Genomic DNA, 24,634 nt, shown 5'->3' with positions numbered 1-24,634 from the left:
CAGTGTGGGGTATATGGGGCAGGTGTGGGGGTCACAGACTGGGGTTCATAATGGCTATTGTGGGAGGACAGATTCGGACAGGGACTGAATGGGAGTGGAGGCACAGGGCCACTTGGGGAGATGGTGCAGGGACATATGGGGCTGGGGTGGCTGAGGGAGTGCAGGGCCACAGGGGGAAGAGGGTGGCTGAACAGGGACAGAGAGAGGCATGGGGGAGGGGTGCAGGGACACATAGGGATGGGGGGGTGGGGGCTGGCTGAAGTAGTGCAGAGCCACATGGGGAAGGTGTGGTAGCTGAGTGGGGGCAGAGAGAGACATGGGTGCAGGGGAGGGAATGCAGGGCCACCTGGGGACGGGTGAGTGCAGGGTCACATGGGGGAAGAGGAGTGATTGAAGGCACAGGGACACATGGGGACGGGGGAGGGGGTTCAGGGCAACAGGGGGGTGGCTAAGTGGGGTGCAGGGCCACATGGGGATGGGGGAGTTGGTGTCGGGGTGGAGGGACACATGGGGACAGGGGCAGATGTGCCTGACTGAAAGGGCAAGGCCAGGGTCTGCACGAAGGAGGCTCCCTAACAATCCCTCCCTTCCCTCCAAAAAAAAATAAAAAATAAAATAACCTGTTCCATATTTCTCCCACCAACACCGAACAACGATCCAGGTTCACTCCCAGTCTCTTTCCCTCTCCGTCAGCTCCTCCATTACCCTTGACTCCTCTGTATTTTTGCAGACATATTTGCTGACCAGTATTTTGAAATAAATTTACCAAAATAATTGAAACTGGTGTGATTATACTGTGGTGTTTTTGACAAATAAAATTTGCAGAATTTTTAATTTTTTTTGCACAGAATTCCCCCAGGAGTAGTATTGGAGTATAACTGTGAGACTATAAATAATTCATTCATGCTTTGAATATTCAAAAGAAACTTCAATATGTACACAGAATAAAAAAGTCTAATAGGTTCTCTTGTATCATACTAACTGCTTTCCTCTTTTTTTTTTTTAATTTTCATCTTAAATCATAGAGCTGCTAAACAAATCATAACTGCATGCTAAAAGCTGCCTCTGACTTTAATCCTGTTCCTGCATGTCTGAGTCAGATGCCCGGAAAGGACTTTAGCCATGATTAAACCTATTTATTTGCATATGAGTGTACTTGTAAGTATATCAGCCAGAGCCAAAGTACTGCATTTGCTGCCTGAATGAAGAATATTTCTTCATCCTTTTCCCCTCACTTGTGACTAGATGCGTCAGTGGACAATTATCTGCAAAAATTGTACTTGTTTTCTTTTGGTACCTGAATCTAAAAAAAAAATCCCCAAACGGTTTGTGGAAATGGCATTGAAGCATTCTTTCCAAAGGAGTATTTAGAGAGAACCTTAAATGTCACAAATTTTAGCCAGACTTCCTGTTTACATGCTACTTCACAGCTCTTTTTATACCTCAAGATCATAGCTTAGAGTACCTCTAAAGCTACAGTACTTGAAATTTTTTTTTTAAAAGCACAGGTGGACAAAAGCACCTTGTGGGTGAAATCATTATAGGTATTGAACTGTTGCAAAAGGATGTCACGTGTTTGCTTATGTTCATATCTGTGGCATGTTTGCAGAGTTCATGTTTGTGGCTGTAATGAGGGTAACTTCCAAGTTCAGAAGAAACTTTTGGCTGGATTCTTGTCTTACACTTTTATAAACCACTTAAGACATAAGTTACTCCTGACTTACACCATTGTAACAGAGCAGAATCTTCCCTAGGTATCCATTGTGTGAATATTCTGAAGAAGGCTTGCTAATCATGCATGTTATTAGTGGGTGCTTTTATTTAATTCGTTAGCATTTATCCCACATCCAGTTTATTTTGTAGTTTGGCCTTGTGGGCTAATAGAAGTGCTCTATGCTACAATATGGACACACCAACATCAATTCTTCTGCTAGTCTTTAGCGTCCTTGGCTTCAAGGGGCTTGAAATAAGTTCTAAACTGAGTGGGATGGTGTCATGAATTTACAGGATCTGTGGTATGCCCTGGCCTGTAGATAGTTTCCTGGAAATGCCCCTTGAAGTTATGTCTACACTATGACCTGGTGGTGTGATTCCCCAGCTCACATACACATACTCCAACTAGCTCTCATTGATCTAGCAAGCATGAGTAATAAATAGCATTGTAGGCATGGAGCAGCGGCACAGTTTAGCTGTGCCAAATATGAACCTGCCTGAAACCAGTGGGTATGTACTCAGCATGGCCAAGCCGAGCCTTTGCTGCCCCTACACATTCTACTGCGGTTACACTAATATTTATACTTGCGCTAGCCTGATGAGAACTAGCAGGAGTATATGTACGTGAGCAGGGAAATCACACCCCTAGCTTGTAGTGTAAACATAGCCTTAGTGTGCCAGACCCGCAAGGGATCACAGTCTCTTGCACTAAGTGAGGCTGCAGCACCTCACTACCTCAGAGACTGAGCTTCTGGGCTCCAACACTCCTTGTTCAGAGACTTTTACCCCCTGCAAGGATCAATGCACTTCAGCAAATGTCTGCAGAAACTCTATGCAGCCCTTTCGAAACAGAGTAGGATTTATTCGTCAACTGGACTGAAGCATCAGGAAGTCCTTAGGTTAGCACAGAGAAGCAAAGGTTAACACGGCGTTCAGACTGGCCAATGGCACGGCTCCGCCAAGCTGCTGCAGAATCCATCTTCTTTGTCTGTCAAATCAGTCTCAAATGAGGCCTGCTGTGTCTCCGTGAGGCCAGTTCTGATCACAGCATGCGGTTGGTCGCCTCTTGGTCCATTGTTCTGCTATGAAGCCATGCTGAATTCACATGTTCACCTGCTGGGAGCCTTCAGTTGTTGAGTATCAATTGCTCAGTCATTGGGTTCCCATTGGCTTTCCAGATCCTCCAGTGATGCGTGTTGGTTCCGGCCAGTCCTTGAGAACCCGTTCATATCACTCCAGATAGTTATGTAACACAAATCACTCATGTCTCCTGCCCCCAAGCAATGCCAAGGTCGTAGGTACAGAGTCAAACGTAGTTCATAAAAAAATTACAGAAAATTCCCACATTCGTCACCCATGGGAGCTCGTTTTATAATGGTAGCTAGTTCTGCTGAATCTGGGATAGCATTGACCGGCCTAGAAGGAAGACCAAAATTGTTGTGTTGGATCAATCTTACGTTGTATAAGCATTGTGAGGCAGCAGTGTCCTAATTTGACTTGTTACAACATGTTAAACACTAACAATTTTTTTTTTTAAGCAGAATAAATTTGAATGAAGGTAGCATCATCAAGAATAATATGCACTCCTCTCTTTTCTGAGGCTTTCACTTGTGGATGGTTTATCCATTCCAGTCCCCCGGGGGAAAAAATTATACTTCTCTGTATATTTATGAATTGTAATCTATTAAGGGAAATGGAGAAAAATGAATTTCTGCAGCTGAGTGCAGACGGGAGGGAGTATTTGTGGAATGACAGCCTGCTCTTGGAAATAAAGGCAGAGTTGATTTATTTTTTTTAAATGTCCTCATCCTAGTTCGCTTCAGGACAAGAGTGTTTATCTCATGATGCTTATTTCTGAACTTTATACTGGAGACAGTGTTCACATTCCATTCAGTCTTTTAAAGCACCTAAAAGGGATATATGGTCAGCTGTTTATTTTTTTCCCCCCTGATTTTTAAACAATGTCCAGACCTGCTCCTGAGGTTTCTCATCTGGTTCAATCCAAGTAGAGCAGATTATCATTGCCTATAACTCTTTATTAGCACAAAGTTATGACATCCAAAACCAGCTAAAATTCCCCACGCAGCCTTTTCTTTAGGGGAAGGCGAATTGGTTTTCTCCTGCCTTGTTACAATGAATCTATTTTAGTGTTAACATTTATTTTTAAAAGATGTAAGGTGCAAAAACAATTTTTTTGTGCTTTATTGGAGTATGCCATGGCTATGTGTTGCTACAATGATGCATAGTAACTTTGGCATAGATAATCATTTGAGCAGACCCTAAGGAATTGTTACAATCCTTTCTCCTTTTTGTATAGGAGCAAATTATTTTCGAGAGGTAATGCCCACTATGGTGCTCCAGAGCAAAAATAGCTGAACTTTTGAAAATATTTCATAAGTTAGTCCTTAAGTGGGATAATTGCTTTCTCTATTTGCAAGTTAAATGAAGTTAAGTCTTAACTGAATTTTATAACGTGGTGTAGCATATTCAGAAGAGATTTTTCATAAAATATACTATGATTCAGCATTGCATGGAACAGTTGGGTATTGTGAGTGTTTTTTTAGTATTCCTCAAAGTCTGGCATTGGTCACTGTTAGAGACATAGTGAACTTGAAGGCCCTGTGTATCTTAGGTTCTTTCATGGCCCCTTTTACAACAGTATCTGACTGCCTTACAATTTTTCATCACTGTGAGGGCAGTGCTGTTAACCCCATTTTACAGATGGGAGGCTGAAACACAGACTGTGAGTTGTCCAAGATTGCAGAAGGAGGAGCCTGTGGCAGAGCAGAGAATTGAAGCCAGGTCTCCTGAGACCCAGGCGATTGCCCTAGCCAGCAGCCCATTCTTCTGCTCCATGGCAAATGGGCTATTGCTGTATCACTTTCCATGCTACCAAGCAGCTGTGTGGCATGCTGACGTTGTCAGATCCTATTGGTTTTAGTTGCTCTTTTAAGAGAAGTGTAATTTTTCCACTGTCTAACTCAGAGAATCATCCAAGCTATTGGCCTCCACCAGTGTGGGAGTCTGGCATCTCTGGACACAGGTAGCAATACAAAATGCTGGTGCACAAATCTTCACCAGGAGAGAGAGCAACTGTTCAGATAAAATCGTACTGTTGCTGGCAATGCCTTCCGTATCGCTTGAGAACCTTATTCATTTGCAAGTCTTGGAGGATATTTAATCCTTTCAAGTGAAGATATGGTCAGAGTGTAGAGATTTTCCTTTCGTACTCAAAATTTAGTCACAGCAGACTATCCCCTTGCTTTACTTAGGAAAAAAATGACTATACTTCTCTTCTTCTCTTGGCCCTGTGGAGCCACTACAGATATGGAAGACGGAGAGCTGACTATCTTCTTCTTTATACATAATCTGCAGGCTTGTTGATCAAATTCAAGTTGCAGAATATTTATTTTGAGGAATACATAGGTGTACCTCTCACTTGTACCTTAATTTCATGCATAATTTATTTGAGGGCCTGTTTACACTGGCACTTTACAATGCTGAGACTTGCAGCACTCAGGCAGGGAGGTTGGGGGGGGGGGGGAGGTTTCACACCCCCGAGCGAGAAAGTTGCAGCGCTGTAAAGTGCCAGTGTAGACAGTGCACCAGCGCTGGAGCCGTGCTCCCAGTGCTGGGAGCTACGACCCTCGTGGAGGTAGTTTTTTAAAGCGCTGGGAGAGCTCTCTCTATCAGCGCTGTGCTGCGACTACACAATCCACGTTAAAGCGCTGCCGTGGCAGAGTGCCTTTCCCAGACTTGACGGAGAGCTCCGTGGAGTTTAGAAGCTTATTTCTTTCACCAACAGAAGTTGGTCCAGTAAAAGATGTTACTTCACCCACCTTGTGTCTATCATATCCTGAGACCAGGAGATGATGTTGTAGCCATCTTGAACAGATGTGTATCCTTGTCACATAATTTACTTGGATTCTTGTCTGTTCCTTAGTTTGCACACCAGAAGTTTCGGAAGAGAAATGGAAAAGGTTCCCAAAGCTAACGTTTGTTGTTAACTTGTTTGTAGGCTGAAAGTCACTAAATGTTACTGTCTGTGTCAAGTAGTCAAAAGTGAGATGCCTATTTCATAATTATGTCTCTGTTAAACTCAGGGCCACCCGGGGGGGGGGGAGTGGGGCAATTTGCCCCAGGCCCTGGGTCCCACAGGGACCCCCACAAGAATATAGTGTTCTATGGTATTACAACTTTTTTTTATGGAAGGGGCCCCCAAAATTGCTTTTCCCCAGGCCCCCTGAATCCTCTGGGTGGCCCTGGTTAAACTAGGTAACATGTTCTTTTAAAGCTACCACTAACAAAGCTTGTAATTCACATGTGCAAATCTCTTTTTTTAAAAGAGACTGTTATAAATCTAGGTATTTAGAGGAAATGTTTAATGTAAAATGTGCCCTTTACTACTAATTGGGTACATCCAGACTACCCACCATATTGGCGGGTTGCGATCGATTTATCGGAGATCGGTATATCGCGTCTTGTTAAGACTCAATATATCGATCCCCGAACATGCTCCCCGTCAACTCTGGAACTCCACCGGAGCGAGCGGCGGTAGCGGAGTTGACGAGGGAGCCGTGACAGTCGATCCTGTGCTGTGAGGACGGGAGGTAAGTCGGAATAAGATATGTCGACTTCAGCTACAGTATTCCCGTCGCTGAAGTTGCGTATCTTACATCGACACCTCCCTCCCCCTCTCCCCCAGCCGTAGACCAGGCCATTGATTAGCACTTCGGCTATCCAAAGTAACAGATAAGTAGAAGTTAGCCTTAAACACCTTTGTTTATTTACTTATCTATGATTCTTAAATGTTTCTCAAGACCACAGATCATGCTGGTGGCAGAGCCAGGACCACAAAGTCTTAGTCCCATGCTCTGCCCTCCAGAGCACACTGCCTCCTTACAGTAGAGATGCCTTTTTATTTGACAATTCTGTTTTGAGTGGGAGGCTGTGATGGATAAAAACTAATCAAGATTTGCCTTACTTGCTGTCTTCCACTGGAAAATCTGTTTCCAAAGAGCATGGTATGCATGTTTTCGGTAGTAAGTTTTCTCTTCTCCCATTCATAGATGGGGAAGGTATGTGTAAAATTTCCCTCTTTGTCAATGGACGTGCACCATACAAAGTGGGTCTGTGTGGTGAGAGTACTAAATACTTAATAAATCAGTTCGCAGTTTTAGTGGTTCTGCCCAGATTCAAGAGAGGGCATAATCTCAGTGGGGTCTAGACACCTTGTGATGTTGACTCACGGAATTTGGACCAGTCAAGGCTCTGGAAGAAATTTATTCTGTAGCCCTTTCACCATATTTGATCTCTTCCATTACTAGTTTAAAAGGAAAGTTATATCTACTACAGTCTCTCTTCCTTCCCTGTTGCTTAATAAATAAGGAGTCAAGATTTTTAAACACTTCTGGAATCAACAAACTCATTCCCAGTTTGAATTCAGTCAGGTCACTCTCTCCATAACAAGTTGTTTCACTGTACTCTTTGTCTGGACAACAGGCCTGCTATTGTAGCTATGTGAAGTAGACTTCTTTGGATGAACATTCTCAACTGCCCACAGGCTCTTTATTCATTTCATCACGTTGCTTTAAGTGTCTTACTCATTTTCTTTTGTCCAGAGTATCTATACATATCTTTCTTCATAAATGGACCTTGTGTCCCCCGCACTGAAGTGTGTTCATATTACAAGGACATGTGTAGACAAATATAGTAACCCTCAAGCAAGTGCAGGTTTAGACCTTTCCACTCTGGTTTCGATTTCAAATAAACGACACCATTGTTTAAAGCCATTTTAAAGGAGTTGTTTTCATCGCTACCAAAAAGTGGTAGACTTACTGATTGGAAGCTTCCAGTAGATTCCTTATACCCCTTTTCACTGTAGTTAATGCTTTCATGCATGCACAGTTTGAGGTTTTTGAATAAGCTACCAATTAAGCACTCTTGTGGTGGGCAAGACTTGTACTAGAAAAGATGGAACAAGCTATGGAAATTAACTAACTTCTTTTTCCTAGAGGTGTACCCTTCAGGTTAGAGATTAAATGTTGTTAGGGACCAGTCTGGGGAAGCTTACATTGTTACTCCCCTTGCTGTGCCTGTTATCTGAATACATAAAAAGGGGAATTAGGTCTCCAGAAGCTGTTAATTCAGCACATATAATTAGTACTTTAAAAAAAAAAAATCTGCATTGAGACTTGAAGGATCATTTTGCCTTTACCTTGCTATTCCATTTAGATAATCGGAATGAAATATGTTACTGCTGACCATTTTTGTCTTATAAAAATCTCTTCTTATGGTTTGCACCGTTCCTGTGTTTCGTTTACTTTTGAGCAGTACGCACTCCTTTACCCTTGGTACTAATGCCAAGAATTTGGTACTTTAAGGTATCAATGGTTTAAGGTTTATTTCTACTTTTCAGAGAAATATCACTTGAGGGGAAGGATGGTCTTGTGGACAAAGCACTAATTTCAAAATTAGAACATCTGAGTTCAGTTCCTGGCTCTGTCACAGACGTTGTAACCATGGGCAGATTGTGTACTCTTAACAGTGCCCTCTATTCACAGTCTGTAAAATGAGGATAAATACTTCTTGTCTTGTCCCTTTAGTCTGTAAACTTTTGAGGCCAGGGACTCTCTCACTATGTGTCAGGGTCCATGTACCTAGCATCCTTGGTTGTCTCAACTACAAATTGATGCAATATCTTGATGCCATTGATGCTTATGTAAATTACTGCATGAATTTTTGAAGTACGTTCAGCCTATACATCAAAAGCCTTTAATGTGAAAACAAAACTGGCACTTAAACCATCAGGTTCAGTATAAAAAAGACTTCACTTACAAGGGCAATGACATAACAAATGGAGAATCCATAAAACATCTACTTGAAATACAGACATTGATCTTAACATTCCATCTAAATGGCTTCTTTAACAAAGCATAAAATGTTCTACTGTTCCCCTTGCCAAAGAGCATCCGTAAGTGTCACAACTGCATAAATGTGCTCAGAGATGGGCTTTCACTTTTGTGTTACAGGGATGACCTGCTAAAGAGGCTGGGGGTACCTCTAAGAAGTATAAAAACTAGGGCTGGCAAGCGATTAAAAAAACTAATCGTGCTGTTAAACGGTTTAACGCATTTATTTAAATATTTTTGAATGTTTTCTACATTTTCAAATATATTGATTTCAATTACAACACAGAATACAAAATGTACAGTGCTCACTTTATATTTATTTTTTATTACAAACATTGGAATTTTAAAAAACAAAAAACAGTATTTTTCAATTCTCCTAATACAAGTACTGTAGTGCAATTGAAAGTTGAACATACAAATGTAGAATTATGTACCAAAAAACCCCTACATTCAAAAATAAATCAATGTAAAACTTGAGAGCCTACAAGTCCACTCAGTCTTACTTCTTGTTCATCCAGTCGCTAAGAGAAACAAGCTTTTTTACATTTGCAGGAGATAATGTTGCTGTCTTCTTGTTTACAATGTCACCTGAAAGTGAGAACAGACGTTTGCATTGCATTGTTGTAGCCAGCATTGCAAGATATTTGCATGCCAGATGGGCTAAAGATTCATACGTCCCTTCATGCTTCAACCACCATTCTGATGACAGATTCTACTCAATAACAATCCAAAGCAGTGTGGACCGACGCATTTGCATTTTCATCTTCTGAGTCAGACGCCACCAACAGAAGGTTGATTTTCTTTTTTGGTGGTTCGGGTTCTGCAGTTTCCGCATCAGAGTCTTGATCTTTTAAAACTTCTAAAAGCATGCTCCACTCCTCATCCCTCTCAGATTTTGGTAGACACTTCATATTCTTAAACCTTGGGTCGAGTGCTGTAGCTTTCTTTAGAAATCTGGTATTGGAACCTTCTTTGTATTTTGTCAGATCTGCTGTGAAAGTGTTCTTAAATCAAACATGTGCTGGATCGTCATCTGAGACTACCATAACACACAATATATGGCAGAATGCGGGTAAAACCTTGGAGCAGGAGACATGCAATTCTCTTCCAAGGAGATCAGTCACAAATTTTAATTTTTTAAAAACCAGCATCATCAGCATGGAAGCATGTCCTCTGGAATGGTGGTTTGAAGCATGAAGAGGTATATGAATGTTTAGAATATCTGGCACGTAAATACCTTGCAATGCCAGCTCTAAAAGTGCCAGGCAAATGCCTGTTCTCACTTTCAGGTGACATTGTAAATAAGAAGCGGACAGCATTATCTCCTGTAAATGTAAACAAACTTTTCTCTTAGCGATTGGCTGAACAAGAAGTAGACTAAGTGGACTTGTAGGCTCTGATGTTTTACATCAAAAAACCCCTACATCGCTCGCCCGCGCCACTTCCCGCCACCCCCATTGGCCCGGGATGGCGAACCGCGGCCAGTGGGGGCCGCGATCGGCCGAACCTGCCATGTCAGCAGTTAAATAAAACTGGCGTGGCCCGCCAGGGTGCTTACCCTGGTTAGCCGCGTGCCAAACGTTGCCGATCCCTGTTTTACGTTGTTTTGTTATGGAGTGCAAAAAATATATATTTGTAAATTGCACTTTCACAATAGCGATTGCACTACAGTACTAGTATGAGGTGAGTTGAAAAATACTTTTTTCATTTTTACAGTGCAAATATTTGTAATCAAAAGTAATATAAAGTGATCACTGTACACTTTGTACTCTGTTATAATTGAAATCAAAATATTTGAAAATGTAGAAAAACATCCAAAAATATTTAATTTCAATTGGTATTCCATTGTTTAATAGTGTGATTAAAATTATGATTAATTGAAATTAAGTTTTTTAATCATGATTAATTTTTTTTAGTTAATCTTCTGAGTTAACTGTGACAGCCCTAATAAAAACTCAGTTTTGTTTAATTGGAAAACCCGCCCCTTCAATATAAATGTCATAGCTTCCAGAATGACAGTTGTCAATGTTTCTCCTAGATAATCAAGCTGTAGTGAGTTTCTTTTCCTTCCTCCCCTTTAGTACTGGTCCTTCTTCAAGATGAGAATGGGAGAAGTGCAGAAAGAGTGTGGTGAGGAAAGAGGATTAAGAAATATGTCGAGAGGGGGGATGTGAGAAGGGTATTTAAGCTTTGATGTGAAAGTAGTTAACTTTGCTGCACGTCAGCGATGTACTGCTGAAATTTTCTTATAAGGTTTGTCACAGGTCCCAGTTGAGTGTCCCTCTCACAGCTCGCTAGACTGCTACAAGGAAACCCAGTGGTAGGTCTGTGGGTGTTTTAAGCCTCTGGATTCTGAACTGAACCCAGTCACTGCCCAGTCTTGGGGTCCTTAGGCATGCTCTCAGCACACAGATCTTCTGTCTTCCAGCTCTTAGGAGTGGGTGCTACCCACTGTCCAAGTGCCTAGACCCTGGTCTCAGTGCTGATGCTTGTCTTTTCTGTAGCTTACATATGCCCTCGCTTAGAACTCCACTCAAACTCCACTCCACTCTTCTGGTTTCCCTCTTCAAGGGGCCACATAGTAGGTCTGAATGCTTATTATACAGACTTTGCAGAGAAATCTAACTCATGCTTTCTCTTTAATAGCACAGGAATTAGAATACCGATAATTTAGAAAACAGTGAACATCCTCAACATAATGCTTTTCACTAGCTCACCCTTTCCTTGGAGTCCTTGCGGTCCCCTGCCTCATCCAGATCCCACATGCTGGGTTGCTTCCCTCTCCTCTTGAGCTGGAGAAAAATGACCCTGAATAGATCAGTTCCTCCCCTTTTTTTTTAAAGAACCTTTGTCTCATCTGTCAAGTGACTCCCTCATCAGCCTCAACACGTGACCAAAGATCCCCTCACAAGGTGACTTCATTGCCCAGGTGACCTAGGTTTTCCTGGTTGGGAGCCAGTCTGTTGTCTAGAGCATTAAATGTCAGTGGTTGAGTATTTGTTAAATTACCCTCTATTGTTAAGCCATTGAAAGAACAAGGGAAGATAACTAGCCCACATTTTCACTGAAGACCACCACCTCCTCTACAATCCCAATGACTGGCATATTTAGTTTGGCTCAATGGCGGAAGTGCTACACTCCTGACCTTTGTTTTGCGTGACATCAACGGCCACCCAATGCCATCCACAAGGTCAGGTCTCAGTGACTTTCCCAACACCACCTGACCATGATTTACATAGACCTGGAACCATGCTAGAGTCTACAGTCTGCTGACTGGTCCTGTTATGTGGCGATTGTAGAGGGCTTGGTAAACCGAATCCCACCATATCTGGCTTGTTACCACCGGTTTGTAGGTTGTCTAATATTGGCCACCAACTTGAACATTGCAAGGGGCTTCAGAAAAGCATTCATTCCTTTGCTGGACTATGGCTCCCAGTTTTGGCAAGGCACTCTTCTGGCAATATTAAGCCAACAAAAGTCCTGAAACCGCAATAGCATTGCTTGAGTCTTTGAACTCAGCAAGAAAAAGGTGGTGTGAAACTGTGACGGTGCTTGACTTTACAAGGTCAAGCCACAATGCCTGAAAGTGCCTCCTTTTCCAACCACCACAAGTAAGTGAAGATGTCATCTCCTCAGTTAATTGCCAACTCCTGCGTGGCAATGGAGAAAAACATTAGGCGGCAAGTCCAGTTGTCTTCACCCCTTTCTGACCCCTATAGAATAGATGAAGTGAATAAGGGTCTCTCCAACACGAAGTCCAAGAAAGTGGCAGAAATGGACAGAATATATCCAAAATTTCTGAAGAACCTTGGTCTAAAGGCAAGAAGGTGGCTGGCAGACTTTTTCAGCAACATCTACTCTTCTGCTATAATACCAAAAGAGTGGAAGATAGCCAAGCTCATAGCCGTTTTGAAGCCTGGAAAAGAGGCCACTGATCCAAAAAGCTACCAGCCTATCTCCCTCTTTATCAGTTGCTATAAACTGTTGGAGTGGCTCATGCTTCAAAGGTTACAGCCAATACTGGAGCAACGGGTCCCCAAAGAGCAGGCTGGATTTAGAACCAATCACAACTGCTGTGACCAGGTGCTGGTCTTAACCAGCTACATAGAATCCGGCTACCAGTGAAAATTTAAAACAGGGGCAGCATTCATTGATCTGTCTTGTGCATATGATACTGTATGGCACAAAGGTCTCCTGCTGACGTTATCATTAGCTTTTCCATGGCAGTCAGCCATCAGACTCGTCACCAAGATGCTGAGTAACGGAAGATTCATCCTGGTAAATCTGTCCACAAATTACAGTAATTGAACAGCCGCCCCCTACAGAGGTATGTTTTAACACTGCACTAGTCAGGCTCTATACCAGCAACATTCCAGCCACATCTTCCTGTAAATTCATCTATGCAGACGACATTGCACCAAAACCACAAACATCCTCTCTGAAGGCCACATCAAAGGTCATGAACAATGACCGCCAGACACTTGTAATTATTTCAGAGCTTGGTGACTGAAACAGGGTGCTTCAGAAATACTCCTCTCTGGCTTCCACTCGAATAACCATGAGGCCAAAGTGCTGCTGAAAGTGAACTTTTGTGATCTGCCTCTTTCACCTGACCACAATCCATGGTATCTTTGTGTTACCTTTTATTGGACGCTGAGCTGTTGCCAACACCTTGACAACAAAAAGAAAATAGAGACAAGGCTTAAAATCATCCAGAAGCTTGCTGGCATATCCTGGGGATGTGATATATGCACGCTTCGAACATCAGTACAAGCCCTGGTCTTGCCAATGTGGAGTATTACACACCAGTTTTGGTGCAAGCAGCTCTCACACCAATCTCATTGACATTGAAATCATTGCCGTGCTCAGGATTATTACTGGCTCTCTCAAATCAACACCAGTACTATGGCACCCAGTTTTGGTGGGCATTGTGCCAGCCAACATCAGGTGGGAGGTTGCTGTGGTCCGGGAGTAAGACAAGATCCTGATGGCTCATGACCTCAATTCACTGCCACTCTCCTGACTCAAATCCAGGAAGTCTTTCTGGATCCATGCATCAGCCCTACGTGCCAACAACAAGGATGCCAGCACTCTCTGGCTCGAATTGTGGGCCCCTTATGACATCTCAAACAAAGACCTGATTGAAGCTCCAACGAAAAGTCCTGGGATTTCGTCTTTCTCAGAGGCAGTAGATGATACTCAACTGCGTTTTGAACAACACGCAGAAGGTGTGGATCCCTCCTCCACAAATGAAAAATCCCCAAATTGTGACTCTGGTATGGTACAAAACCGTGTGATACATCATGGATAACTGCCCCATATACACCTCTACCCCGATATAACGCAACCCAATATAACATGAATTTGGATATAATGCAGTAAAGCAGCACTCCAGGGGGCGGGGCTGTGCGCTCCAGAGGATCAAAGCAAGTTCGATATATCGCGGTTTCACCTATAATGCGGTAAGATTTTTTTGGCTCCCGAGGACAGCGTTATATCGGGGTAGAGGTGTAGCTTACAGTGGTGGCAGAAGGAGGATCTGCCTAGTTACCCTAGAAGTATTAAAATGGCTTTCAAATCTCAAGAGTCCATTTTCTCAGCCTGTTGCTTTTCAAATGTCATTTGAAAGAAGAAGACTAGCCCCACATTTCTGACTGGAGTTTGGCTGCAGAAAGCTCAGTCTCACACAGAATTAATAAGTTTTTTTTATAGATTTCCCCAAATTGTCACAATGCTATATATTGCTTTTGTTTAAAATAATCTTGTTGCCTACTGGTAACATAACTGCTATGTAATCTTCAGAAAGGTGTGTTCGTGCCTGTGATGTGATAGCATATCCTATTTATAAAATGCAAGAGAAATTCAGTATGGTTTTTTATAACATTTCAACAATTTAGGGTTGCAGGAAATGGTGCTTGCAATATTTTTTCCTTTTTTTAACACAATTTGAATTCTTGTCCTTGAAAACACTAACATTAAGTCTCTTGGTTGAGGCCAACACTTACGGTTTTTGGTCATTATTAATCTCTAAAATATTCTGAGGCAGTTTCACATTGTGTGCTTAGACTTCAACAGTAGTTTTAGAAGTATTTCTTGTCCTGATATTGTATGATTGTGATTTGCCTTATGACATTTTAGATAAGATTTTACATAATGGACTAATTTCATTTATGCTGCTGGCTACGTCAAGTGTCATAATACCACCTCTGAATGAGGGATTCCCTAATTGGCTTTTATTAAAGCTGAGGTACATAAGGTGCAGTTAGTTTTCTTCTGTAACTGATCTTTTAATAAGGGAAAACTTACATAACACAAATTCATGCTGGGGCAGAGGATTTTTGTATATTTCAATAAAGGTCGATTTATTATTGGCTTATTTTAATCCTGTCACACTACTACAGACTAAAACATCTCATTCTTTATTTGAGCTTGATTTTATTTATTTTTCCCCATTGCTCATGGAGGTTTCTGGGCTAAGCTTTCTTAGTTAACACTCTGCATATCAGTGCTGGCTCCTGACACTCTTTCATTTTGAGTCATTTGTACTTCTCACCTCCTAGCTTTTAGACTCTCCAGCTCTAATATTGAGCTTGCTGGAGAGCTATATTATTCAGTGTTTAGGTTTCTTTTTGTCAGAATGCTAAAATTACTCAAAGAACTCTTCCTCATGCCCAACCAAACACCTAAAATGGCTGACAAAAGCAAAATGTCTTAAGCTCTCACATCACTTCCAGATGTTGTTCCAAGTGATTGAGAGCAAGCCAAGGTTAAGATCAAATAAACTGTAAGTGTATAACCTGGAAGGGCGAAAAAAGCCTTTCTTCTCGTAAAATCTTATGTGAATAATAAAGTACATGAAACCTTCAACAAGTCTTTGCACACTTGGGACTCTGACAACAAACACACACGCACACACCCACCACTTTTATACGTACTCATACATTGGAGTATGGAGTCACTTTATGGCCCATGCTCTGCAGCAGCAGAGTGGATACTTTCTGTATTATTTTTTAACTTTCTTGTTTTCTCAACCAAGGATAGAAACGTTGGTTATGTCATATCTTGCATATTCAGGTTTGATTGTATTCAGCCCTCTTGGTTGGATAGATTTTTCTGTAAATTTTGGAATTTTGGTAATTCCAAGTTTTTTTTTAGCAGCAGATCATGACCAGTAGTTTTTTGACTTGCAGTAGGGAATTCCTTCTTGAAGTAGTTTTACCTGCATAGGAAGGACAGTTCTTGTATTTTTTGCATCCAGATCCAGTCCAGGGTGTAGCTAACTGTGAATATCTGGAAAGTATTGATCAGAAAACAAAAGTGGAGCGTTCTGATAGCAGGTCAGAGATTTTGCTGGATGAATGATGAAGTTTCCATCAGAAGTTTCTCTGAGAAGCCTTTGGTATCTGGGAGCCAATGGATTAGCAGGATACCATGTTAGTCACTTCTTCCTTTTTAATGTTGGAAAAGGATCATTGTAATTCTCTAACCTCCCGAATAGCTCAGGTTTGGGGATTTTACTTCATCAAGCCCTGTAACTTGTGGCTAAACTGAAGAATATCTTCTAGAAAGACTTCCATTCTTGATTTTAAAGATTTAGTTTTGGTGAATCTATCATATCTCTTGATAGGTTGTTCCATTGGTTAAGTACCCTTACTCTTAAAAATTGGCACCTAATTTTCAGTTTGTCTAGTTTCAACTTCCAGTCGTTGGATCTTGTCATGTCCGTCCTGCTTAATTAAGGAGCCCGCTGTTATTACATCATCATCCCATGTAGGTATTTCTAGGCTATGATATTTGAACTTGTGCATTGAGTGGATCAGCTATTGTCATTTTAATATCTTAAGTAGATTTCACATGCACCTGGAAATTCACTCTTTTTTAAGGAAAGTTCTCAAAAAACTGCAGGTCATAAAATTAGCTGGAAAAGACGTGTATTAGGTCATAATGTCATTGCTTTTCTAAAGTGAACTGGACCTTTACAATGTATGAATAGCATGTGCCCATGCTGTAGGGTAGGGGTGGCTAGCCTGAGAAGGAGCCAGAATTTACCAATGTACATTGCCAAAGAGCCACAGTAATACATCAGCAGCTTCCAGCACCTCCCACCCACTGATCAGCTCCTCCCGCTCCTGCCGATCAGCCGTTTCGTGGTGTGCGGGAGGCTCTGGGGGAGATGGGGAGGAGTGAGGGCACGGCAGGACTCAGGGGAGGGCACGGGAAGGGGTGGAGTGGGGGCAGGGCCTGTGGCAAAGCCAGGGGTTGAGCAGTGAGCACCCCCCGGCACATTAGAAAGTTGGTGCCTGTAGCTCCAGCCCCGGAGTCAGTGCCTATACAAGGAGCCGCATATTAACTTCTGAAGAGCTGCATGTGGCTCCGGAGCCACAGGTTGGCCACCCCTGCTGTAGGGAATATCACTGGGGATGGAAATAAAGAATTTTATGTATTCTCCAAAGCAGATTATTTTATAAGGCTATATAATTGTTGAGTATTTATTTACCCTGACTGAGCAAATATCTGGGGCCCTAATAAATGTATTGTGCCTATTAAAATGTTTTCTAACTTCCTTTTTTAATAGAATGGTCCTAGTGCCAGATCTTGTCACAAGATGTGCATCGATATTCAGCGAAGGCAAATCTACACACTGGGCCGTTATCTGGATTCCTCCGTGAGGAACAGTAAATCTCTGAAAAGCGATTTCTACCGTTATGACATTGACACGAACACATGGATGTTGCTAAGTGAAGACACTGCAGCAGATGGAGGTCCCAAGCTGGTGTTTGATCATCAGGTCAGGTGCAGAGATAAACATTGAGTGCACTTTTACTTCACGGGCTTTGCTTAAAACATTTCTTACTATAGCCCATTACTAGAATTGAGAAAGTGTGTGCACCAGGTAATGCAACTAAAAAATATATTGGGAGAAATGGATATGATGTATTTTTTTAAAAATGTATGTTCCTAACTAGCAATGTTAATGTTACAATCTAACAAAACCTACCCTATTTTTTTTTTAAGAACATGAAGTTATTTGTTAGTATCTTGTAATCTCCTATGAAGATCAAGAAACAATGCAGCTATGCCTGGGAAAGCTAGTCTTGCACAGTGATGTCTTGTCAGTGAGTAACAGTTGCTCGTCACTGGGATTGTGGCACCGCAAACATATTGTAGCCAGTGTTGGGTGTTACTGTGGACAACAGTGCAAGAGCCAATGCAGATCTTGGAAAAAGAGCTTGGTTTTTGATCAAAATTTGGCCTACTTTTAATTTTAAAAGAATTATGGTGTGTGTGCGCGTGCCTATACACGTATATGCACTTCATAGGCATAGGAATTCATTACGGAATTGGCTGCCAATTTTTCTTTGGAGTATTGTACCTTGAAGAATTCAAATTAAATTGATACTTTTTGCTACCTTTTGTGCCAAGCTGTGATCTAACCTGTGCTGAGGAGCCACCTAATGCTGTTGTAATTCCATCTGTCCTCCTTCCCTGCGTCCCCTGCTTTTTCCTACTTTTTTGTAACTCCGTTTGTTGTTTCATATCTGAATTAAGTTTTTTGGAGGCAGGGACCACATTGTCGTCTTTGTACTGAGAGGCACTTTTTGGGTGTTGTAAAATAGTTATGTTTCAAGCTTTAGAGATTGTTTAATAACAGTACATATCTCTTAACATCTATATTGCTATAAGACCTAGAGACCTTACAAGGTCAGGGCCCTGCTGTTTTAGAAATAACAAGTAGATGAGACAAACAGGAAGGCTGCTGGAGGAAGAGGGGCAGAGTTGAGCATGGGGTAACAAAAACCATAGGCCATTTTAATCCTAGCTGTGTGTGCAGTCCTTGGCTAGTCCTCAGTAATCTTGACTCCCCCTGCCTCGCCGTTATCAGATGGTAGCTTTTTGTATATGTTATGACAGAGGTTATTGCAAACAGTAGAGTAAAAAAGCAAACCATTGACGTCTTCATTTTTACTCTTGTACATCAAATTTTGAAAACATTATTGAATACTCCGAGGTGACCAAAGTGCAGCCTGTGGTTGCCCTCATCTTATGGCAGATGGTGAGAACGGAGCCACTAGACCCTGGCATGCAGTGTTGCTTCATGTGGGCAGCCAAGCCACATTGTAAACTAGGGGCCAGTAATCTCTGTGCACTGCATCTGTATTCCCCATGGAGTTAGCTGCAAACTGCTTCATTTACTACAGATTAAGGAAGGAGGATGTGCTGATGTTAACTCATGCTGAATACTGCTGTTCTACTGGTTACCTCAATGAGCTAAGGGTTTTTTACCTGCTGATATGAAATATTAATGTATTCTTGATTAAACAAATCTAGTTTAACATGCATCTCTTGCTTCCTACAGATGTGTATGGATTCAGAAAAACACATGATCTATACATTTGGAGGTAGGATTTTGACATGTAATGGCAGTGTAGATGACAGCAGAGCCAGTGAACCTCAATTTAGTGGATTGTTTGCTTTTGACTGTCAATGTCAAACATGGAAACTGTTGAGAGAAGATTCGTGTAATGCTGGACCTGAGGACATCCAATCCAGAATAGGACACTGCATGTTATTCCATTCGGTAAGAGTTAACTTTGGATTTTAAGTTGTAATGCCTGGTTTTAGGGGGTGATACCTGTTCAACTTCATTGAGCACATGAATCTTTCTTCAGATTATTCTTTTGGGTGAGAAGTAAAACAGATATTAGCCACTTATAATCATTAACACTGGCACTGTTTGTAGGAGACAGTGGTAGTAATGTGTGTTTTGTATACTTTTAAAATTCACCTTGTGATTTAGTTTGAAATGGTAGTCATCATCTGAACTGTATGTAGTAGTGCGCTGACATTAAACAACTGTCGCGTTCCCTCCTCTCCCTCTCCCTTCAGGGATGCTGCATTTCCGGGGGTCTCAAGTGATCTTTGCTAAAAGTTGGTAAAGCATTTTGGGATCCTTTGGCCTGATAGATGATGCATATTATTAATGGCAGCAGATGGTGACTTGTAGATATATCCATGTGTTTGAGTTTGAGAAAATAAGGGCCTGATTGTCAAAAATGTTCATTACCCAGCAGCTTCTGTTCTTGAAAGGCACTAGCACAGTGGTCCCCAACCTTTTTGTGACCAGTAGCACATTCATGTTTTCAGAAGAGTGTGGCGGTTGCCAACAGTTTTTCAAGGCTTATTTTGTATTTGTACATTAAATAATACGAAAAACATCATATTTAATATTACATAAGATATGAAGCTGGAGAGAAGCCGCGAGGACAGAGAACACCGGCGCCCGCAGCCCCGGAGTACTTTGTCCCCAGCTGGCGCAGGACCCTGGCTTCTCTCCCCTGCTGGGCACTAGGCAGGCCCCCCGCCTGCCGGGGCAGGGCCGGCTCGAGGTTTTTTTGCCACCCCAAGCAAAAAAAAGTTTTGGCTGCCCCCCACCCCAGCCCTAGGGTCGTCCCCCCCCTGGACCCTCCCCCACCCACGCTCAAATGCACATGGAAGGCATAGGGACTAACCCTCAAACCTTGTACCTGGAAAGGGATGGGGATCTAGTAAAGAGGGTTCAGGCAGAGGTGTGGGGGTGCTTGGGGGCTCTACACTGGCAGAGAAGCGGTGTGTGATGTACTTGCAGAGGAGGGTGGAGGAGGAGGAGAGAGGGGGTATCAGGAGGGTTGCGGGAGAAGAGGTGCAGGAGAAGGGGGAGGTGTGGGAGGAGAGGGCTGGGGGAGGGTACAAGGGGAGAGGTGCAGGTGAAGGGAGAGTACAAGGGGAAGGGATTCAGCGAAGGAGCGATGCGGGGAGGTACAAGTGAAGAGGCTGCGAGCGGAATGGGGGGTGCAAGGGCTGAGAGGGGCAGGCGCTGACAGCTGCTTCCCCAGCCCCATGCAGGCAGAGCTGAGAGGACGGACACCGACCCCCAGGTGCCCAAGCCGCGGAGGTCCCCCAGCAGGGCAGTATCCCCCACTGCCCCGCTCGGAGCCGGGCTCTGCCTCTCCCCACCCCTTGTGCTGTGGGGGCCCGGGGCAAGCAACGCAGGGCTGAGGCTGGGGAGGTGCACGGCGGGCTGGGACCAAGGGCAGGAGGGGGCAGCTCCCTGGCAGCTTGGGCTGTCCAGCCACTTGCCCCATCAGTGCGCGAGCTGGGATCCGCGCTCCCTGCCCAGCCCAGTCCGGCGGCGCCCTGTACAGCTCACTCGGGCAGGGAAACGTCACGCTGCCCTGGGGAGACTCAGAGCAGCAGCAGTGGTGGTAGCGGTGGCGGCAGCAGGACCCCTTCTCCCTCCCTGGATCCCGGGCCCCGCTTCCCTCCCTCCCTCCCCGGCTCCTCACACACTCTGGGAGCCCCTCTCGCCACCGCAGCCCGAGCTCGGCTCCAGGGAACGATGCTCTGGCTGTCCAGCAGCAGGGCTCTGGCTAGGGCCGGCTCCTGGCTTTTTGCCGCCCCAAGCAGCCCCGGAGTTCTCTGTCCCCAGCAGGCCCGGGGCCACGGCTTCTCTCCCCTGCTGGGCACTAGGCGGGTGCACATAAATGCCCCGGCGGGTGCCATGGCGCCCACAGACACCGCTTTGGGGACCACTTCTCTAGCGGGTGCTGAATACTCTTGTAAATCTGGTTATTTCATAAATTCCAAGTCCAGAAGGGACAACTGTGATCTTCTAGTCTGACCTCCTATGTAACACATGCCATAGAATTTCCATGAATTAATTAAATGTTTGAATTAAAGCTACCTTTAAGAAAAACATTCCAGCTATGATTGAAAAATTGCCCGAGTTGGAGAGTCTGCCACAACCTTTGGTAAATTGTTTCAATGGCTAATTACCTTCACTATTAAAAAAATTATGCATTATTTCCATGCTGAATTTGTCTAGCTTTGACTTCCAGCCATTGGATCTTGTTATACATTTGTCTGCTAGGTTGAAAAGTCCAGTTATAAAATTTTTGTTCCCCATGTAGGTACTTATAAACTGTGATCAAGTCCACTCTTAACCTTCTCTTCGTTAGATTCAAGCAGCTCAGTCTCTTTAGCTTGAATCATTCTCATGGCTCTTCTCTGAACCCTCTACATCTCTATCAACCTCTTTCTTGGATTATGGGGACCAGAACTGGTTACAGTACTTATGTCAGAGCTTAAATGTGATCGGAGCTTTTTGAAAATCTGCCCTCAATTGTGGGCACTGAGGATTTTCAAAAATGTGTCCTTAAATGCCTAATCGCTCTTCAGCTGTACGTTTATCTAAGAATTTTGGTGACAGTATGAACTTTGGTTGAAGTTAAGTGTGGTTTTTACATATTACCAGGCCTCTGAGATTAGATTTTTACAATATGTATAGTTTAGTAGTATATTATATTTTTCACTGTCTTAATACTGCCAACTTAAAACATAAAATTTAAATTGTAGTGATTTATTGTGTTCGTATTTTGATCCCTTAGGAATTCCTATCTCTGTTAATTTAGTACAGGGGCGGGCAAACTTTTTGGCCTGAGGGCCACATCGGGTTTCTGAAATTGTATGGAGGGCTGGTTAGGGGAGGCTGTGCCTGACCCTCCGCCCCGCTTCTCGCCCCCGACGGCCCTCCACCGGGACTCCTGCCCCATCCACCCCTCCCTGTCCCCTGACTGCCCCCCACCACCCCATCCAATCCCTCCTCTCATTCCTGACTGTGCCCCCGGCACCCCTGCCCCATTCAACCACACCTTTTCCCTGACTGCCCCTGGGAACCTCTGCCCCTGACTGCCCCCCGCTGCCCCATCCAACCCCCCCCTTCCTGACCGCCCCCTGGGATCCCTGCCCTCCTTCAACCCCTCTGTTCTCCGCTCTATGACTGCCCTGACCCCTATCCCCACCCTTGACCATCACCCCGAACTCCCCTGCCCTCTATCCAACCCCCCTTGCTCCCTGCCCCCTTACCGCACTGCCTGGAGCACCGGTGGCTGGCGGCGCTACAGCTCTGCTGCCCAGAACACCAGGACAGTCAGCTGCGCTGCCTGGCTGGAGCCAGCCACTCCACCGTGCAGCACAGAGCACCGGGTCAGGCCGCAGCTCCGCAGCTGTGCTGCCTGGCAAGAGCTCGCAGCCCACCGCCCAGAGCATTGCGCTGGCGGCTCAGTGAGCTTAGGCTGCGGGGGAGGGGGAACAGCAGGGGAGGGACCGGGCCTTAGCTCCCAGGCCAGGAGCTCAGGGGCCAGGCAGGAGGGTCCACAGGTCAGATGTGGCCCACAGGCCGTAGTTTGCCCACCTTTGATTTAGTAGAAGATACTTTTTTCAAAGTTCCACTTTGTTTCAAATTGCTTTCTAAAGATTTAGAAATATTGCTGAGTTATTCCCACAAAATACTCTTTCAGGTAACTGTGTGAACTTGTGTATGTTTTGTGCTCACATACATGTTTGCACAAACTCAGCTTATGGAAATTTTAGACCGTTGTCTGTTTTTAAAAAAAATACTTGAAAAAGAGCAAAAGCAATGTACCTACACAGAGGGACTTTTAATTGGTCATCCTTGGGGAAAAACAATAACATACAACTGGTATATTTGATTAGTCATTTCTGTCTATTGTGTGTCTAATATGAATACATTTGTATTTGGATAACTTTTCTCTCTCGTGATCCAGTTTTTCTTTTGGTTTCTGTAGTGAAGTCATGATCTTGTGTATTTGACTAGGAGACTGTTTACCATAGAGAATGATTTTATCACTATTACAGCATTGTAACTTTACTGCCTGTTCAAACAGGATTGTAGTAGTTAAATATGGAAAAAGTTCTACTAGATCACTTCATTGCTGATCTGATATTGGTAGGATCCAGTACTGCTAACTCTCTATGTGCAGAACTCGTAATTGAAGTCAAGAGTTGTATGCACCCTGGGCTTTCAGGATCTGGCCCTGGATCCGAGTTGGGAAGCAGTGAGCATAACAAGATCCAGTTGGTGGAAGTTAAAGTTAAATAAATTGAACATTAAAATAAAACGTTGTTTCTTAGCGGTCAGGATAATCTAAATGTTGGAACATCTTACCAAAGGAGATGGTGGACTCATCACTGATGTCATTAAAATGAGATTAGATATATTTGTAAAAGAGATGCTTTAGTCCAGCTTCGGATCGTGTGTTCATGGTGGAGCCTTCTGGCCTTGGGATCTGCGAAATCCTCCTGTTCATCACCTTCCTTCATGGGCCTGGGAGAGGATGACTGTACACGTTGCCCTCCACGTGGTCATGACACCTGCAGCTCTACATTCAGACGATGATAAACAAATGTCATGGTTCAGGGCTTCAGGGGTCCACAAGGAATTTTTATTCTCAATTCAATGGTTGGGTTGGGTGCAATCTTGCTCTGTGGCATCAGAGATACCATGTGGGGTGGACCAGTTCTTTGAAGTGTTACAGTGAATCATTTTCTTAGATGACTGATTAGTGAGTCTTGCTCTCATCTCCCAGGGTCAAACCTCCAGAGTTGGAGTTTGGGAAGGAATTTTCTCCAGGTCAGACTGGCAGGTGCCTTGGTGGGTTTTTTATCTTCCTTTACAGTGTGGGGAATTGCCTGCTAGGATCATCGGGCGTATCTCACCAAGTCAATTCCCTGCCTTTGCAAGGCCATGGGCACTGATGGCACTTTGGTATCGTGTTCGCTGCCTGTGGCACAGCCCGTCCTCTTGAGGACTGAAATGCTTTAGTTCAGTGTTTCCCAAACTTGGGATGCCGCTTGTGTAGGGAAAGCCCCTGGCAGGCCGGGCCGGTTTGTTTACCTGCCCCATCCACAGGTCTGGCCGATTGCGGCTCCCAGTGGCTGCGGTTCGCTGCTCCAGGCCAATGGGGGCTGCTGGAAGCGGCAGCCAGTAGTACATCCCTCGACCCGCTCCGCTTCCTGCAGCTCCCTTTGGCCTGGAGCGGCGAACTGCGGCCAGTGGGAGCTGCGATCGGCCGGACCTGTGGATGGGGCAGGTAAACAAACTGGCCTGGCCCGCCAGGGGCTTTCCCTACTCAAGCGGCATCCCAAGTTTGGGAAACACTGCTTTAGTTTAA

At 43.9% G+C, this 24,634-nt stretch overlaps 1 protein-coding gene across 2 annotated transcripts in view; it reads left to right on the top strand.

Annotated features, from left to right (window-relative positions):
• MKLN1 (muskelin 1) overlaps positions 1-24,634 on the top strand; it is a 172,911-nt gene that overhangs the window by 110,234 nt on the left and 38,043 nt on the right. For both annotated transcript variants that reach the window (XM_054015895.1, XM_054015903.1), the window contains 2 exons: positions 17,200-17,412; positions 18,982-19,203. In XM_054015895.1, the coding sequence (XP_053871870.1) occupies positions 17,200-17,412; positions 18,982-19,203 (435 nt within the window). The remainder of the gene's footprint in view (positions 1-17,199; positions 17,413-18,981; positions 19,204-24,634) is intronic.

Source organism: Malaclemys terrapin, chromosome 1, assembly GCF_027887155.1.
Source record: "Malaclemys terrapin pileata isolate rMalTer1 chromosome 1, rMalTer1.hap1, whole genome shotgun sequence".
Taxonomy (NCBI): Eukaryota; Metazoa; Chordata; order Testudines; family Emydidae; genus Malaclemys; species Malaclemys terrapin.
The sequence above is the reverse complement of the archived record's forward strand: the minus strand, read 5'-3'. Positions and strand labels throughout refer to the sequence as shown.